The following is a 16,692-nucleotide window of genomic DNA, read 5'->3' on the forward strand; positions in this document are numbered from 1 at the left end:
CCTGCAACAGGGATGTATTAAATGTGGGTCAACACTTTTTTTCTTATTTGTCGTCAAATATTAAGTTGAAACCTTTGCATTACAATATGCTTTTTTTTAGAAATTATACACGGTTTGTGATGTTGCAATGAACATCATCATCACTAAGAGTACTACTTACAGCTTGGAATCTCCCAAGGACCCTGTTCTGCCTGCTAAATATTTCACTCATCCTGATAAGGTGTGTATAGTCAATTTTGTGGGAATTTTTTCAACTCAAAATGTTCTTCTGTTTATATTTTTATTATAATTTTAGTATAAAAAAGGGGGAAAAAATAAACACAATTTTTAACACATTTTGACGGGTATAAGGAACGACCTGCCAGAGGAGGTGGTTGTGGCAGGTACTATAACAGCATTTAAAGACATTTGAACAGGTACGTGGATAGGAAAGGTTTTGAGGTCAAACACAGGCAGGGGGCCCAGTGTAGATGGGGCAACTTGGCTGGACGTGGCGGCGCTGCCCTGCAGCTCCGGCTTGCCTGCAGTCTGTTTGTCTTTTTTTTTTTGTTTTCTTTTGTCCTGTTGTTTTAGTTTATTCAGTTTATTTTAGTTGTGTGTGTGGGGTGGGGGGGGGGAGAATCTTGTTTTTAGTCTCTTCCCTCGGGGCGGGGGGGGGGGGGGGGGGGGGGATGCGACCTTTTCGTGTCGTATCCCCCATCTCCGTCTACGCTGAGGCCTGATCGCGGAGTTGGCGGCCACCAACTGGGACCGACCTCAAGGCTCCGGAGGCAGAGCCAGGACTTACCAACCTGGCCGACTTCAGGGCTGTGGTGGCGTTGCGGCGGCGGCGACCCGACTTTGGAGGCTCGGCCGCGGGCCCAGTGGACGACAACATCGGGAGCTCGCTGGTCCCAGGTTGGTGACCGGTTCTCCGGAGCTCCCGCAACAACAGCTTCGTCCGCAGGACTGGAGGATGGCAGCTTCGTCCGCCCCGAGCCGCGGAGTTTGAACCGTGGAGCTCGGATTCGGCCGCGGGATTTACCATCATCCGGCGGAGTCACAACATCGGAAGCCTGAGGAGGTGCCTGGTAGACTCACTGTGGTGGATGTTAAATCTGTGTTAATCGTGTGTTTTGTTATTTTATTCTATGATATGACTGCAAGGCACGAAATTTCGTTCAGGCTGAAAAGTCTGAATGACAATAAAGGATACTTTGACTTTGGCATGGGCAAGTTTGGCTGAAGGACCTGTTTCCATGCTGTATGACTATAATATGCAACAATATCACAGTAAAAAAAGCTGTGGAAAAGTTTTGAATATCTGAGACTTGATTCAAAGTTAATTTCTATTTTGTATTTGTCCCCACTTATGGGATGTAAACGTTATTGACAAGGGCAGCATTTGTTACACATTATAAAGTATTCTTGTGAAGATGCTGATGAGCTTCTAACCTTCAATGCTGCAGTATTTGCGAATAAATTGTTTATGAGGGAGCAAAATTAAAGAAACACAACACCATCCCAGTTCAAGATGATGTGTGCTTTGGAGAAGTGCTTTAAGGTGGTTGTATTTTCATGCACCTAATGCCTTTGCCATTTTTAGATGGGAGAGATCAGTTTTACTAGTGCAGTCACAATGAGCCAGTAAAGGAGTGGTTGAATGTTAAGGGGAGTGGAAGGGTGCTTTTTCCTGGATGGTATTGTGCATCCTGTGTTTGTTTGAGTTGCATTTGGCCAAGAAAGTGTAGTACATCTAAGTGCCTTGTAGATGAAAGTCAAGAGAAGAATACAAGCAGCCACTGATTTTTAAAATAACCTTCAGTTCAGCTGTTTGATAGTAAAATTCCACAATGCTTTATTCTACAGAACATCATATTGCCACTTTGAATCTGCTTCTAAACATTACTTCACCTTGGAGTCAGAGAGCGATGCAGCACAGAAATTGGCCTTTCAGCCCACCAAGTCCATGCAGACTACCAATCACCCATTCATACCATTGCTACAGAAATCTCTTTTTTTTAAATTGCCCTACATTTTCATCAGCTCCCCCCCCCCCCCCCCCCCCCAAAGATGCTCCACTTGCCTATGCACTTGGGCCAATTTACAATAACCAGTTAAGTTACCAGATTGCACATCTTTGCATGTGGGAGGAAACTAGAGAACTTGGAGAAAATCCCACATGGTCACCTGCCCCATTCTATGGTTTGTCAAAATTGGGGGGTTTCCAGTATTTCTGAATAGCCTTGATTATTCAGATGCTTAAAAGTGAGTCCTTAAAAGTGAAACAATTACATTTTGAAAAAGAACAAGTTTTTAAAATAATTTCACTCAGAAACTATATGCAAAAGATTTAAATATTAAGACTCTCTAAAAACCCAAAGTACTCTGTGGGTCATGCAGCATCCGTGGAGGGAATAGACTGACAACATTTTGGATCGGGACCCTTTTTCAGACAAGTACCTCAAGTTTTTTTTTGTAATGTTTGTGATGGTCAGTAGAGAAGATAATATAATATAGTCCTGACACATACAGCCTGTAGGATCTTCTATAAGATCTTCTGTTTCTAATGATGTTCAGATGATGATGCGGTAGAATTATGTGCCCTGCGGTAGATAGCAAAGAAGTACAATAGCTTTAATCCATTTGTGAGATTGTGATACTGCTGGCAATGCCACTATTTATTATTCATCACCAAATCAAAATAATAGTCAACCACATTTAGTCTGGAGACACCAGGAACTGCAGATGCTGGTATCCTCAGCAAAACACAAAGTGCGGGAGGAGCTCAGCGGGTCAGGCAGCAACTGTGGAGGGAATGAATATGTGATGTTCCAGGTCGGGACCCTTCTTCAGCCTGATGGAGTAGAGGGGAGAATGGTGGAAAAAAGAGGTGGGGGCAGGGCAATGCCTGGCAAGTGATAGGTGAGAACAGGCATGGGGATTTGATTTGGTACATGGGTAGAGTAAGAGACAACGGCTAGAAGTGAGGGAAAAAAGGCAAACCGATATCAGATAAGAAGAGAAAAGCCCTAAAATGTAAAACCGGGGGGAAGGATATAGGTAGAAGGGGAGAGGAAAGAGGAGGGATAAAAGGGGAAATGGAGACCTTGGGGATGGGAGATGTGGATACATAGGATGGGGAAGGAGCAAAATGATTGTGGGGGAGGGGAGGAAGCGAAGCTACATAGCAAATAGTAAGAAGGAAGCGGAAGTGTAGGATATTTCAAAGGAACGAATGAAGGGGAAGGTCAATAGCATAAGACACCAGGAGTCTCCATCATTTCTACCTGTATTTCTGAAATTGTTATCACCTGGAACACCAGGCATTGTAAGTATAATTTATGGTGAAAATGGTCAAAGCAAAGAGGAAAACTTCAATTTACATGCTTGTACTCAGGTACAGCACCTTCAATCATTTTATATTAGCCATTAAATTGATTTTTATTGCAAGAAAAGGACATTTTATTGCTATATATCTGCAGCTTGGCTCATCATGATAAAACTCTCCTTGCTTACAGATTATTTATTTTGTTCAAAGGAGAATCTAAGGAAAGTTTGTTTGATTTTTGTTTTTCCATATAAAACTCTTATTGACACCATCAGAACTTTCATAGAACATCCTAGCGTAAATAATGATTTGAAGAAGGTAAATTGCAGGCTGGCCACTTCACAGTATAACAACACTTGATATTTGTTGAAATTGAAATGATTGCTTTCTCAATCTTTTCCAGAACTTCAACAACAGTAAAAGTTACCTGCCTTCAGAAATGAAAGTGTTTTTCACACCTGGAAAGGTACTCTTTAATCTTTTAAATTCTATCATACTCGTAAATAGGGAAACAATGAAGTTCCTATTAAATATCTGTTTACACATCTCATTCTTAATGTTGTGCATCATAAAAATCCTTGACTCTTGATGTTGTTTCACTCCTTTTGCTTTTATACCTGTTGAAAACTTGCTTAGAAATGACTTTTTTTTGTAAGGTGAAGTAATAGTTCTTTTAAAACATATATGTACTTGATTTTAATTGCATTAAATGTATTTATTAGACTAACATTTAAAACTGCTGCTGAATGCTAATTTGAATTTGAACTACCGATCAATTCAATATAATTTTATATTGTTACTGTCTACTGATTTGAATTTGAGCTACCAATCAGTACTACATCATTTTGGATTTTGTTCCATACAGCCGAAGGCAACAAATGTTCTTGGTGCAGTTAATAAGCCTCTGTCATCAGCTGGAAAACAGGCACAGACCAAGACATCACGGATGGAAACTATGAGTAATTCCAGCAGCAATTCTAATCCTAGTTCTCCCGGAAGAAGTAAAGTAAGGTACAGCAAAATAAGCAAGATATTTCTTAGAGGCACAAGGAACTGCAGATGCTGCATCTCTGGAGAGAAGGAATAGGTGACGTTTCAGGTCGAGACCCTTCTTCAGACTGATGTCAGGGGAGTGGGCGGTACAGAGATAGAATGTAGTCGGAGATAGTAAGACTGGTGGGAAACTTGGAAGGGGGTTTACAAGGACTTTACCAACAAGGGTCCTGACCCGAAACGTCGCCTATCGGTATTCTCCAGAGATGCAGCTTGACCTGCAGAATTGTCCAGCACTTTCCTGTCTTTTATTTTGTAAACCAGCATATGCAGTTCCTTGTGTCTACCCCATGCCAGGTTTTGTCCTGTTCCCACCTCTCCTCCAGTCCACCCCACACCAAACCACAATAAGTCTGAAGAAAGGTCCTGACCCGAAACTTCACCTATCCATGTTCTTCAGAGATGCTGGCTGACCCACAGTTATTCCAGCACTTTGTCATTTTTTTATATTTCCATAGTAAGTTAAGAGTTACTTTGGTCTACCTAAAATTAAAAGGATATTCAGTTGTCAAAAGTATTTTTTCTAAATTTCCTATAGTTTAAATCTGGAATTTTAGCTGTTTAATTTAAACAGCTAAATCAAAATTATTTTTGCATGGAAGATTACATAATTCCTGGTTTAAAATTTAATTTTGATCCATTACTTTGATCCATACTAATTAAATGTCCACTATTAACTTCCAGTGCCATTCAATTGAAAAACTGAATACAGTAGTCGTTTTAAAAGGCAGTATATTTTCTTTGATTTGAGATCCAATTGATTTGAGATACCATTTCTATAAAGGTTTGAAGAAAAATAGATAACTAAAATATTAAAAAGGAAGAAATGAGATGTGCTTGCTAAAAGCATTCTTGATGAAAGCAGATGTCGCTATTTTTTTAATCACAGTAGCAGATTTAGAACAATGGGTTACTAATTAGTGCTCTACCATACTGTAATAATTGATGAAGAACGTTCCAAGTTAGATTGCCATTTATCAGATAGAAAGATAATTTTCTGAGGTACGATTCGTGAACATTGCACAACAACTGTTAAAAGAGATGATGTAGCTGAAAGGAGGGGTACTAATTACCCTCCAGCAAGATGCACTGAGAAGTATTGATCTCAGCTTTACCAGCCTGGCATTCACTATTTTAAGGATAATAGTGATAAGGCCAACAGAAGATAGATAAATTCTGAAGTAACACAGCGGGTCAGGCAACATCTCTGGAAAAAAGGAATAGGTGACGTTTCGGGTTGAGATTCTTCTTCAAATGTTGATAACATGTTTTAAAATTGTGGTTAGTTAATTCACAATTGTTTGGCTCTGAACACAAACAAATTAGTAAATACTTATAATCTGTCCCCTAAGTACTTTGAAATGACTGATAAAGAGACTAATTTTATCCTTTTCTGAACAACCCTTATAATAATAATAATAAATTTTATTTTCGGGCGCCTTTCAAAGTCTCAAGGACACCTTACAAAAGTTAACAGAAGAGAAAAAAAACATATAGTCGGAGAAAAATAAATAATAAGGACATCATCAATACACAAATTAAAGATAGAGATCGTTCCAAAGACACAAAATCAAAAAATCAAAAAACACAATGTAAAGATTATGATAGATGCATAATCTTTACATAGGTAACAGTTATTTAATAATTGAAAATGAACTCGCCAAGGATCCATTAACAAACATATACTGACTATGTTTCGGTAATAATGGATAATGTTTTATCTGTATTACTTAATCATCATATGACATCAATTTTGGGGGAAATGTGGGCAAAAATATGTTTAAAAAGTGAAGTAGATGGATGTGAAAATTTGAGTAAAGGAATGGAACATTAAATCAATTGAAGTGTGTTAAATGCATTTAAATGTTTAATTTGTGAATTGTTTATTCAAGGCTGGATAACACTGAAATCGATCACGGTGAAAATGAAGACATGAAAGTAATGAAGAGTCCACCTCTTCAAGCAAAGAAAATGGAAAAGAGGGAAGACTCAGACCATCTGAGGGTATGTCTAACTGTGTTCAAGAGAAGACTATGTTCCGTGGCAAAGTTATTTTGAGGTCAGAACTAATTTGATTTAGTGCTATTAAGGATCATATATCAGTGGTTTGGGGATAAGGCAAGATGGTTTATGAAGATAATTGATGGCTCATTACTAACCTGGTGATTTTCTTGGAATGATGAAGTACATTTTACTGAAAGTGTTAGAAAGCTGGATTTTTTTTCATTTTTGCTGTTCAAGGACAAAGTGCTTGTTTCATTGAAAACAAATTCTCCCTATATTTGTATATCTCTGCGCTTGACATTTATTAATATTGTGTGCTTTTGGTCTTATTTACAAATTGGACTTGATATCCAATTCTTTGAGGCTGATTTGCTCATTCATGTGTGAGCCTATTCCAAACTTTAATTATACTGTGGTTCATCATAGTTGAACTCTAATTTTATGTTATTGCTCCATAAACAGCAACATAACTATACCTAGTGACACAAGGAACTGCAGATGCTGATTTACAAAAAAAGACACAGTACTAGAATAACTCAGCTGGTCAGCCAGCATCTATGGAGAACGTGGATAGATGACCTATTCATCTTCTCCAGAGAAGCTGCTTGAACCGCTGAGTTACTCCAACCTATCAAAAGTTTCCCACCAGCAGAAGGTTTTTCTGCAGTCTCCTTCATCTTTAAAGTTTATATTAGATCACCTGTCAACATTCTAAAATTTTAGTGTTGCAGTTTTTCTTTGGCTATTTAAAAAAAATAAATAAAGTACCTTCAGTGTAACAAATTGTCATAAGATGGTTCATGTGCATGCATTCAAATAAAACTGACCAAGCCACACAAGATGTTAGACCATTAGAGCAATTGCATTGGGGATTCTTAAGAGACCCAGAATATATTAGCATTGAGATTATTGAAGATTGTAGGTTTGATGGAGTTTTAACAGTAGAGTCTGTTGTGAGTATCGGCGGTGGAAGGTGGTATTTGCGGTGGGGGGAGGGGGTTGAAATTTGAAAACAAGAATGAAGATTTTGAAAACCAAGGAATTGTTTAACCTGGATCCAGTGTGGATCAGGAATCATGAGCTTGACCAGTGATTAGGATTCGGAATGAGTTAGGATACAGGCAGCACAGTTTTGTTAGCTCAACTCGATGGAGGCCAGAAAAGGGAAAGTGATGAAGAGAAAACATGAATTTTCAGTGATGAATGAGCTGAGCTCGTCTCAGAAGGAATGTAACACGAAGATTGTGAATAATTGGAGACATTGGTAGGTTTAAGAGAAGTGGTGGTTTTTCAAAATAACAAGCTGGTTGTCATCATGGTACCCGTGGAAGTTTTTGGAACAGGCAGGTTGGAGGTGAGAAATAGGAACAAAAATAGATCGGGGCAAGTCGCCGGAAGTAAGGGTGCTGATGCAGGAAGAACACCCACACGGGCTGGCTGAGAACGAAACATACCTATGGAATCGCACTGACTTCACAACAGTAGAAGGATTGTAGGCGGATAAGGAAGTGTACTATGTCAAAGACTACAGGCCGGTCAAGTTTAGTTTATTATATTGTCAAGTGCGCTGAGGTACAGTGAAAAACTTCTGTTGCATGCAAACCAGTCAGTGGAAAGACAATACATGACAATACATGATCCAATTTGATAAAAGTGGCTTTAAAAATTGTGGCAGGTACAGAATTCTTTCTCACAAGGTAGGAATTATAAGTGAAAAAAAAAGAAATTTGGATAGCAGCTTGTTCAAAATGCAGTAATTATTGGGTTGATTGCAGGGGCTAAAGATTTGCTCACTTTTTGAGGAGTGGAGACGATGCCTTCTGCTCATTCTGCAAATTTGGTCCACTGTATCAGGAAGGGAGAGAAAAGTTCATGATGGCACAGTTTCAATTGTGGGTGCATTCGATGCTCTCGGTGTGGCCTCCTCAATGTTGATGAGATCAGATGGAAACTAGGCGAGCATTTTGCCACATGCCTGCACTCTGTCTGCCATCAGCACCTGGAGCAGCCAGTTGCCAGTCATTTCAATTCCCCTTCCCATTCCTACACTGACCTGTCTATGTTCAGCCCCCTCAACTGCCAGGGCAAGGCTAAAGGCACATTGGAGATAAAGTAGCTTGTCACAAAATGCTGGACTAACTCTGCAGACAAAGAATAGGTGATGTTTTGGGTCAAAATCCTTCATCAGGTCTCGTGAAGGGTTTCGACCCAAATCTGGCCTGATGATGTGTGTCGACCTGAAAATGTCATCTATTAAGTTTCTCCAGAGATGCTCCCTGTACCGCTGAGTTACTTCAGCATTTGTGTCTATCTTTGGTGTATAACAGCATCTGCAGTTTCTTCTTACACATAACAGTAGTTTATGTTCCATGGTAGTTGACAACCCAACGGCATTAACATTGCATTCTCCGCTTACAGTTAATCTCCCCTGATCCGCACTGTCCCACTATCCGCCCTGTTCCTCCCGCACATGCCCATTTTCCCCATTACTCCCACCTCCCTCTCACCCAGGTGGGGGAGACGGTTTAGTCGCCGACTATCGGACCATGGAGCAGGTAGCATGGGATTACAAGGTACCCGTGGTGGTGGGAGCTCCCCCTGACCTGTTTCCATTCACCTGCTCCACCTTGTTTATTTGGTCCCATCACCTGCTCCACCTTCTTTTCCCATTAGATTCCATAATCTGCTGCTCCCTGTTATCTCCACCAACTGCATCCCAGCTTCTGTTGTCATCCCACCTGGCTCCATCCACCATTTATCACCTGGACCCACTATTGCCTGGTGATTTTGCCCCACTCAGCCTCTCCCTACTCTTTATACTGGTTATCTCCCCTCCACTCTTTCACTCCAAAGGAAGGGTCTCAAGTGTCTGTCCTTTTCCTCTGCTGCTTGACCCCCACCGAGTTCTTCCAGCACTTTGAATTTAGCATCTGCAGTTCTTTGTGTCTGTTTATTTAACCTGTACTATTTCTCAATTAGCCTTTTTTAACACGTGAAATTCACCAACCTCTTCCCTTTTCCACATTGACTTTTTCATTCTCCTTGTCTTGGAGACACTTAATCATCTTCCACCAATGTGAAGCCAATTAATTTATATCTTTAATGCATTCTGAGATTAGCGTTTTGGTATCCTGAACCATATCTCCTGAAAATATTTTTTGTTTATTAAGATCCAGTATCAGGGTCAAACTTGAAACGTATTTCACGAGAACCAGGATGTATTCTGTTTGAGTTCTTCCGCTTTGAATGGACTCTTTGAAAGAGGCGCATGGAACTTTGTATGGAATCACAATGAATAGTTAGGTGGCAGTGAACATTAAAAAGGAGAAGGTATCAAAGGTTTTTCAGTCTGATCCAAGTTTAATCTGCAGTTGTTCTGGTTATATTGAATGATCATTTGTGTTTACAACTGTCTGTCAAATGTTTCACAATGTGGAAACGAGTGGCTGTTCAATGCAATGCGATTGTCATTTAGATTAATTTTGGAGTTGGTCGCATAACTGTTTTGCAGAATAGTTTATTACATTGCCCCACCTCAGATTGTTGTAAAGGCTATTTCTGCACGCCTACTCTACTAGAAACCAGTGGGATTAACCATTTGTTCTTTATAGTCAGAAATCGATAAACCCAGAGGACGAAAGAAAGGATCATCTGCCATTTCATTAGATCAAGAGGATCGATCAAGTGTAGAACTTCTGGATCAGGTGAAACCCGTGAAAACAAGTCAACGTGGCCGGAAAAGAGCCGCACACACCTCTGAATCAGATGAACAGCAGTGGCCAGAGGAGAAGCGACCAAAGGAAGACCTCTTGGAGAACGAGGATGAACAGAATAGTCCACCAAAGAAAACAAGGAGAGGGCGCCCACCCAAAGCTACTAATGAGGAACTTTCAAAGGGTGAGACCCAAGGAAAAGGAGGCAAAAGGGGAAAAAAGAGGCCAGTATCAGCAGATGAAGAAGATGGTGATGGAGACAATGAAAACAAGGAACAAAAGCAAAAAAAAACCAGGCAGCCGAGAGCAACCAAAAAATCTCAGCAAAGGTTAGTACTTGGAAATGGATAACTTCATCGGCCTTAGATGTACTAAAGTTTCAAGAGAAAATCTAAAAAGACCTACAAAATATTCAAGACAAATAGAAGTATAGTACAGATTTTATAAATAAATTATACAGGAAAGTTGCCAAATCGATGTACTTGGTAAGTGCTCATGTTGGTGGTTTGAATCTCTGTTTTGGATTGTATCTATTGATTAAAATTTAATGCAGCTCAATATTTTTTCCAATAGAAATTGCCTTCTTATAACTCAAATGTATGCAAACAGCTGCTGCAGGGTTCAGCCTACCAAGTTGATGAACAGTTTGTGAAGTAGGGGATTGTTTCTCTTCACTAGCAGGGTGATAACGTGCACACTTGGATCTGTCAGATTGTTGCCTTGGATTTCTCAGCTTTTTTCACTGACATTCCCTCCGTTCTCTCCACCCACTGCAATATAAAGTATGCTCACTTTCAATATTTTTCCAATTCGGAGGACGAGTCCTCTACCTGAAACATTGACTCTTTTTCGCCCCTCACTTACGCGGCCTGAACTGCAGTACAGTTGCGGTCACAGTTCCAGCATTCCGTTTTAGTTTTGGATTCTTTAACACCTGCACACTTTTGCTGCAACTGGATTTGTATGCTTTTTAATTTTTTGTTTAATTTAGAGATATAGCATTGACCAGCAATCACCCATACATACACTAATTCTATCCTACACACCAGAGATATTTGTTTTTACCAAAGCCAATTAATCTACAAACCTGCACGACTTTGGAATGTGAGAAGAACACCCTGAGAAAACCCACGTGGTCACAGGGAGAATGTGCAGACTCTGTACAGACAGCAGCCGTAGTCAGGATCAAATCTGGGTGGAGAGGATGTTTTCAGTAGTGGGGAAAGTCCAAATGATGGAATTGAAACCACATATCTAAGTATGTTGATGATACAAAGACATGTGGTGCGTATATGGAACGAGCTGCCAGAGGAAGTAGATGAGTTAGGTACTATAACAATGTTTAAAAAGGCATTTAGACAGGTACATGGATGGGAAGGGTTTAGAGGTACATGGGCCAGATACATGCAAATGGTGCTAGTGTAGATAGGACATCTTGGTTGGCATGTGCAAGTTGGGCAGTAGGGCCTGTTTCCATGCTGTATGGCTATGACTCTTATGGCTACTGTTGTTAGTACACCATTTGAAAGCATTGGATTAGATAAGCATCAGAAAGATTATGTGAATGGGCAAAATTGTTTCAAATCACTTTCATTGTAATGGAATTGGATGTAAAATACACAGTGCAAAGTGCAGTCTAGATGATGAAAAACTGTAAGCCATAGAGATCTGTAATGACTTGTCCATTCATCCAAAAAGAAATATAAACATTTTAATGCTCTTAGAATTAAGAGTAACATGCTCTTCACATGGTAAATTGAAATATAGCATAGATTTTATAAAGACATTTCATCAGGGGTTTGTTCAATAATTTTTCAACATGTTCGTGTCATTCATTACCTGACATACCATCTGATTGTATTGTAATGGATGTTTTTGTGTTAGATGGTAAAATTAACATATCAATTTGGTCACACCAGCAGGTGGTGTTGTATTCTCTACAAATTACTCTATTATTTCAAAAAGTGTCACAATTCAAGTAGAATCAAGAACCAGGGAACATAGGTTTAGGGTGAGAGGGGAAAGATTTAATAGAAACCTGAGGGGCAACATTTTCACTCGGAGGCTAACACCAATGAGCTGCCAGAGGAGGTAGTCAAGGCAGGTAGTATAAACAAAATTCTAAAGGCATTTGGACAGGTACATGGATGATAGGGGATTGGTGGGATATGGACTGGGCTTGGGCATGTGGGACTAGTGTAGATGGGGCATCTTGGTCAGCATGGGCAAGTTGGGCCGAAGGGCCTGTTTCCGTGCTGTATGACTAATATTTATTCTGGGGCAATTGCTAAAAGTAGTGGGTTTTTATTGTTTTGGCCCATTTTCAAAAAATTGTTACAACTTCTACCTTCTCATGATGCATATGTGTCGAGATGTCAGCAGAAATCTGTAAGTGTCCTTGGGTTTCTGTAGGTGACCTTCGAATTGCTAGAACATATTTCTCTGGCCTAATTATCTGGATGGGTTTGTGGTTTTATGCTTTAGCACTTCAATAAATTGAGCTAAGAATATTGTTTTGCAATCATTTATATTGTAGAATTGAAACGCCAGAGTCGGACGTGAATGATACATTATCTCCGGAATCAACACCACAGAAGAGACGTGGAAGGCCACCGAAAACACCACCTACACCTCAAACGCAACCAAAGAAAAATTTGTAAGTGGTGACTGGTGTTAAATTTGAAGATTGAAACTTTGTTTGAATATTGTATTAACATTTTGAACACTCTTTTATACCTCCACAGATGACAGTTTCAATGAAAAAAAGTTAAATCTGATCCTCACCAAATTGAAAATTGAGCACTTCTATGTCAGACACATTTCTAAAGTACAGAACTTGTCTAATCTCCAGATTATTTATGTGATAACAAGCAGTATTGGCATTTGAGAGATGGGACATTTTTTCCAAAAGCTGGAAGAATTAATCACCCTTTTTCTGTAACAATGATCATAAGACATAAGTGCAGAATTATGCCGTTAGGCCCATCGAGTCTGCTGCGCCTTTCAATCATGGCTAATCTATTTTTCCCCCCTCAACCCCATTCTCCTGCCTCCTCTCCGTAACCTTTGACACCCTTACTAATCAAGACCCTATCAATCTGTACTTGAAGAATACCCAAGAATGTCCAATAATGGGAACTAAGTGAAGGCACAGTAAATCTGTCAGATCCTGGGTTATGAAATAAATCCGGATCTCTTTATTTCCTATAATTAACATGCAGTTAATTCTCCAGACTCTTGAATATCCATGACTATAACTTTAAATAGAAGCAAGCAGTAATTTGGCTAATTAAAGTACTTGTAATACACAAATTAACGTGCAAAATTCCTCAACCATCGTAATCTCTGACCTAACCTGATATTGTGGATTCCTATTTAAATTTTGGTCATTATTACCCTATCATTTCCCTAATACATTGTATGCAAGTTAAAAGTTGCATCACATAGTTCACTGTTTTTTAGTCCCCAGATGCTAAATAACCGTGTAGTTACAGTCCATCTCTGTTTCACAAAAATCAATATTAAGATATAAATCTTGTATGTTTGAAGCAAATAAAAATAGAGCTGCATCATTCTTTCTAGTTAATATGAGTAGTTGAATGGACTAAGCAATATTTAACATAGAAAATAGGTTCAGGAGGAGGCCATTCGGCCCTTCGAGCCAGCACCGCTTGTATAATTTAGTTATTTAAACAATGGCAAGAATAGACACACAATGCTGGAGAAAAGTTTCAGGTCGCTACTCTTCTTCGGACTGTTTTCTATGAAAAAAAATTTAAATCTGATCCTCACTAAATTGAAAATTGAACTCTTCTATGTCAGACACATTTCCAAAATACAATACTTTTCTGAAGAAGTGTCTCGACCCAAAACGACACGTATTCCTTTTCTCCAGAGATGCTGCCTGACCTGCAGAGTTACTCCAGCTTTTTGTGTCTTCGGTGAAAACTAGCATCTGCAGCTGAAATCAAATGCTCTTTTTTAAAACAACCCATAAAAATTTGATTTGGCCATATATCCTTGTTTGTATTTCAATTAATGATCAATATATACGTACGTCCAAGCAAGCTGCAATTACCTGGTCCTAAAGAAGGCACTAATAAGTGAGTTCGGTATCTCGATAAACGCAAGGAATCATGGGATTTGTCAACGGTCATTCGGGATTTTTTTTTTAAAGCGAACGCAGTGCTGTATAAACTGTGTATAAATTGTCAACTATTGTACCAAGGAATTAATCTAGAATTCTGTCAATAGCTTCATTTCTTGTTCTGCTGTTCACACACTACTTACACAGTCCCAATTCTAGTACAATTCATTAATCTGCAATTATGAGATATTCAAAAAGTTAAAGAATTTATTATTTTCATTTAATCCTTAATGTGTTTGCTACTGGAATATGAAATATTACTTGTGTTTGAAACATTTTCTTATCTTTATTCATAATTTATGTGTAAAAATATATTTAATCTGAGGCAGGCAGCTACTGTATTAGTGTGATGTGGGCTGATGCTTTACCTACAGGCGGTGTGAATGTACCGTTAAGGAAAGATTCATCTGCGAGAAAAACTGAGTACAGGGTTGGCACTGTGAAGGAACCGCCAATCTAAAATAAGACATTAACTGCAAAATGCCTGCCCTTTCTTATTGGATTGAGTGAGTGGAGGGTCTGTGTTATTCCAAGTTTGTGGTGGTTGTGATGCGTTTCCCCCAGCCATCTCGCCCAGTGCACGTTGACCAGCACAGTTCACCAGCCCTTATTAGCAGAGGCTCTTTGTGCAGGTGTTACCTGGAGCCCAAATGTTTCGTGGAGGTTCTGCGTTAAGATCGGGCATGCAGCGAGCTAGCGAGAGGGCTGTCAGATCAGATCAGCCCAGGTTGCTGAGTGGCCGAAGGGCAGATTGTAATAGGTCGTTATTAAACTGTTCCATCTGCGCGGCATCGCCAGCGCTCTCTCTCACCCAGATCCTCCACCCCAACTGTCGACAAAGTCTGACTGAGAAAATGCTCGCACTCATATTACGGGTTGGCTCCGCGTTTGTCCACTCGCTGGGGCGGGGCCGCGCCTCCTTCAAAGAGAGCGAGAACAGGTCTCATCAGCTGACGAGCTGCGACCTGAGTGAAGCCTCTAGTTTGGCTGCGGTTCAAATGGCTGCAAATTCTCATAATTATCACTGCCCGGTCACCCATAGCCGGCTCCCAACTGTGTGCCCTGACAGACTGGAACCAACCCCAGAGGTTAAAGTGACAGCATCTTTATTTAAGCCAACCCATCTCGAAAGTTTAACCAGCTTGTTCGAATCCAATCTGAACTTTCCAACCTACCCCCACACAGCACATTCTCCTCGTTTCCTTCAATCCAGGAAGGTTGTTTAGATAGGAATGTAAGAACTGTCTCAAATTCTTACCACCAGGGGCGCCGGGGAGATGGCTGCCCTGCCACCAGTCTGTTCGTATTTTTTTTCTTTTTGTTATTTTTTTAGTGCGTTAAAAGTTTGTTTTAATGTTCTCTGTTTGTTTTATGTGGGGGTAGGGGGAGGGGATCGGGGGAAACTTTTTTCAGGTTCTTACCTTCCCGGAGATGTGATCAATTTTCGGATCACATTCTCCGGGCTCTGCGGCCTACCATCGATGGAGCTGGAGGCTCCCTTGGACTGTCGTGAGCCCCACTTAACATCGGTGCTGATCCCTTGCCTGGGATCGCCCCCACTGTGGAACCAACACCAAGGGCTCGCAGTCTTGGATGAGGCCGAGTCGGGAGCTCCAACGTCGCAGAAGGTTCGACCAGCCCCGACGTGAGATTCGATCGTCCGGTGTGAGGGAGTTGTTATCCCCCCGATGCAGGAGCAGATTGCCTCGACACGGAGGACCCGAAAGCCGCCGGCTACGGGAGTTAAGATCATCCCATCAACGGGGGCTCGAGGCCCACGACCAAGGAAGAACTAAGGATGGACTTGAACCTTATTTCGCCTTCCATCACAGTGAGGAATGTGTAGGAGTCACTGTGGTGGATGTTCATGTTAAAATGTGTTTTTTGGAGTGATCTGCTGCTTATAATTGTATGACTGACTTGGCCAATGAAATTCCTCGTATGTTGCAAAACATACTTGGCGAATAAAATGTGATTCTGAAATTGGGTGACCACACAACTTGTAATACGTGTAAATCAATATCGAATTTGAATGGCTGTGACTCGGGCTAATGCCAAGGATTTGATAATTGACAGGTTCGTTCCAGGCATTCTTGTGTTTTCAAGGCTGGTGCCGTATTGAGTCAATAATTTAAATAGATACAATTGTGGATTTGTGCAGCCTGCAGCACGCTGTGGCCGACTGCTAACATATTTGACGGATACATTTATTTATTAATCTCATTGAAATGAATACGCAGGTCTACACAGTAGCTCAGCTGGCGAGAATGTTTATCCCGAATGACCCATGACCTGGGCATGCGCCGTTGTAATACCGAACTCGCTTATACAATCCACTATTCTTGTGAAACTGCTTTCCATTCATCTGTCATTAACAAACGTAGTGCCATTGGAGTCATCATTATCAAGTCTGTATAGAAATTATAATTATAGGTACTTAACTATTCACCGTGTTGAAAGGAGGA

At 40.4% G+C, this 16,692-nt stretch overlaps 1 protein-coding gene across 4 annotated transcripts in view; it reads left to right on the forward strand.

Annotated features, from left to right (window-relative positions):
* pds5b (PDS5 cohesin associated factor B) overlaps window positions 1–16,692 on the forward strand; it is a 148,043-nt gene that overhangs the window by 121,851 nt on the left and 9,500 nt on the right. For all 4 annotated transcript variants that reach the window (XM_033022878.1, XM_033022879.1, XM_033022880.1 and 1 more), the window contains 6 exons: window positions 101–220; window positions 3,714–3,776; window positions 4,176–4,321; window positions 6,256–6,367; window positions 9,979–10,409; window positions 12,617–12,736. In XM_033022878.1, the coding sequence (XP_032878769.1) occupies window positions 101–220; window positions 3,714–3,776; window positions 4,176–4,321; window positions 6,256–6,367; window positions 9,979–10,409; window positions 12,617–12,736 (992 nt within the window). The remainder of the gene's footprint in view (window positions 1–100; window positions 221–3,713; window positions 3,777–4,175; window positions 4,322–6,255; window positions 6,368–9,978; window positions 10,410–12,616; window positions 12,737–16,692) is intronic.

The sequence above is a fragment of the Amblyraja radiata genome, chromosome 6 (genome assembly GCF_010909765.2).
Source record: "Amblyraja radiata isolate CabotCenter1 chromosome 6, sAmbRad1.1.pri, whole genome shotgun sequence".
Taxonomy (NCBI): domain Eukaryota; kingdom Metazoa; phylum Chordata; class Chondrichthyes; order Rajiformes; family Rajidae; genus Amblyraja; species Amblyraja radiata.